General features: G+C 54.1%; 1 protein-coding gene across 1 annotated transcript; it reads left to right on the forward strand.

Moving 5' to 3' along the window:
• The first annotated feature begins 325 nt into the window (after nt 1–325).
• On the forward strand, nt 326–2509 carry LOC138372115 (filaggrin-2-like). Its single transcript, XM_069337408.1, has one exon. It carries the CDS (start codon nt 326–328, stop codon nt 2507–2509), a length of 2184 nt encoding a protein of 727 aa, XP_069193509.1.
• Nucleotides 2510–2844: the final 335 nt, after the last annotated feature.

Below are 2844 nucleotides of genomic sequence, written 5' to 3' on the forward strand. Positions count from 1 at the left end.
ACGGAGAAAGATGAGGTTCAGTGAAACAGGAATTGTTCATTATAATTCACATTTTGTGTTTTCATAGGCTACATCATGATCAAAGTTCCAGATTTGACATAATGTTAAATGCAATTCATTAACAAGTGAGAAGGCCCAAAATGTTTGGCCTTCTCAACTTCTCAAATGAGCAATTTGTTTCACAATACAGCGAACACGTTCATCGTAAAATATGTATATATATTTAACACTTTTAGGTAAAAATACAGTGTTAAGAGAATTGAAACTTGCCTTTCTGGGTATGTCCGCAGTAGTTCCCCCGAGGTGCTCCCTCGACCGGGGGGGGATGGGTTTACCTCGATACAGAACTTTCCATAACGAGGATCCCCCAGGACACAGTACTTCCTTCAGGCAAGGCCTGGGACCACCAGGTCACAGTAGTACCTCCAGCCAAGGCCTGGGACCACTAGGTCACAGTAGTACCTCCAGCCAAGGCCTGGGACCACTAGGTCACAGTAGTACCTCCAGCCAAGGCCTGGGACCACTAGGTCACAGTAGTACCTCCAGCCAAGGCCTGGGACCACCAGGTCACAGTAGTCCCTCCAGCCAAGGCCTGGGACCACTAGGTCACAGTAGTACCTCCAGCCAAGGCCTGGGACCACTAGGTCACAGTAGTACCTCCAGCCAAGGCCTGGGACCTCCAGGTCACAGTAGTACCTCCAGCCAAGGCCTGGGACCACTAGGTCACAGTAGTACCTCCAGCCAAGGCCTGGAACCACTAGGTCACAGTAGTACCTCCAGCCAAGGCCTGGGACCACTAGGTCACAGTAGTACCTCCAGCCAAGGCCTGGGACCACTAGGTCACAGTAGTACCTCCAGCCAAGGCCTGGGACCACCAGGTCACAGTAGTCCCTCCAGCCAAGGCCTGGGACCACTAGGTCACAGTAGTACCTCCAGCCAAGGCCTGGGACCACTAGGTCACAGTAGTACCTCCAGCCAAGGCCTGGGACCACCAGGTCACAGTAGTCCCTCCAGCCAAGGCCTGGGACCACTAGGTCACAGTAGTACCTCCAGCCAAGGCCTGGGACCACTAGGTCACAGTAGTACCTCCAGCCAAGGCCTGGGACTACCAGGTCACAGTAGTACCTCCATCTCCAGCCAAGGCCTGGGACCACCAGGTCACAGTAGTACCTCCATCTCCAGCCAAGGCCTGGGACCACCAGGTCACAGTAGTACCTCCATCTCCAGCCAAGGCCTGGGACCACCAGGTCACAGTAGTACCTCCATCTCCAGCCAAGGCCTGGGACCACCAGGTCACAGTAGTACCTCCAGCCAAGGCCTGGGACCACTAGGTCACAGTAGTACCTCCAGCCAAGGCCTGGGACCACCAGGTCACAGTAGTACCTCCATCTCCAGCCAAGGCCTGGGACTACCAGGTCACAGTAGTACCTCCATCTCCAGCCAAGGCCTGGGACCACCAGGTCACAGTAGTACCTCCAGCCAAGGCCTTGGACCACCAGGTCACAGTAGTACCTCCAGCCAAGGCCTGGGACCACTAGGTCACAGTAGTACCTCCAGCCAAGGCCTGGGACCACCAGGTCACAGTAGTACCTCCATCTCCAGCCAAGGCCTGGGACTACCAGGTCACAGTAGTACCTCCATCTCCAGCCAAGGCCTGGGACCACCAGGTCACAGTAGTACCTCCAGCCAAGGCCTGGGACCACCAGGTCACAGTAGTACCTCCAGCCAAGGCCTGGGACTACCAGGTCACAGTAGTACCTCCAGCCAAGGCCTGGGACTACCAGGTCACAGTAGTACCTCCAGCCAAGGCCTGGGACCACTAGGTCACAGTAGTACCTCAAGCCAAGGCCTGGGACCACTAGGTCACAGTAGTACCTCCAGCCAAGGCCTGGGACTACCAGGTCACAGTAGTACCTCCATCTCCAGCCAAGGCCTGGGACCACCAGGTCACAGTAGTACCTCCATCTCCAGCCAAGGCCTGGGACCACCAGGTCACAGTAGTACCTCCATCTCCAGCCAAGGCCTGGGACCACCAGGTCACAGTAGTACCTCCATCTCCAGCCAAGGCCTGGGACCACCAGGTCACAGTAGTACCTCCAGCCAAGGCCTGGGACCACTAGGTCACAGTAGTACCTCCAGCCAAGGCCTGGGACCACCAGGTCACAGTAGTACCTCCAGCCAAGGCCTGGGACCACCAGGTCACAGTAGTACCTCCATCTCCAGCCAAGGCCTGGTACTACCAGGTCACAGTAGTACCTCCAGCCAAGGCCTGGGACCACCAGGTCACAGTAGTACCTCCAGCCAAGGCCTGGGACCACCAGGTCACAGTAGTACCTCCAGCCAAGGCCTGGGACTACCAGGTCACAGTAGTACCTCCATCTCCAGCCAAGGCCTGGGACTACCAGGTCACAGTAGTACCTCCAGCCAAGGCCTGGGACCACCAGGTCACAGTAGTACCTCCAGCCAAGGCCTGGGACCACCAGGTCACAGTAGTATGTTCATATTGTGAAAGGGATCTGGGAGTTATGATTAGTACGAATTTAAAACAAAAGGATCAATGCATGAATGTTGGTAATAAGGTGAATAGGACACTGGGATTTATAAATCGAAGCGTTAGTAACAAGACACCTGGTGTGGTTCTTAAGCTATATCTTGCTCTGGTTAGGCCCCATTTAGATTATGCAGTTCAGTTTTGGTCGCCGTATTATAGAATGGATATAAATTCACTTGAACGTGTCCAATATAGGATGACTAAGTTAATTCCCCAAATTAGAAATCTTTCATATGAAGAAAGATTAACAAAGCTTAAGTTGCATTCACTGGAAAGGCGAAGAGTTAGGGGTG

This window comes from Procambarus clarkii, chromosome 37, assembly GCF_040958095.1.
Source record: "Procambarus clarkii isolate CNS0578487 chromosome 37, FALCON_Pclarkii_2.0, whole genome shotgun sequence".
Classification (NCBI taxonomy): domain Eukaryota; kingdom Metazoa; phylum Arthropoda; class Malacostraca; order Decapoda; family Cambaridae; genus Procambarus; species Procambarus clarkii.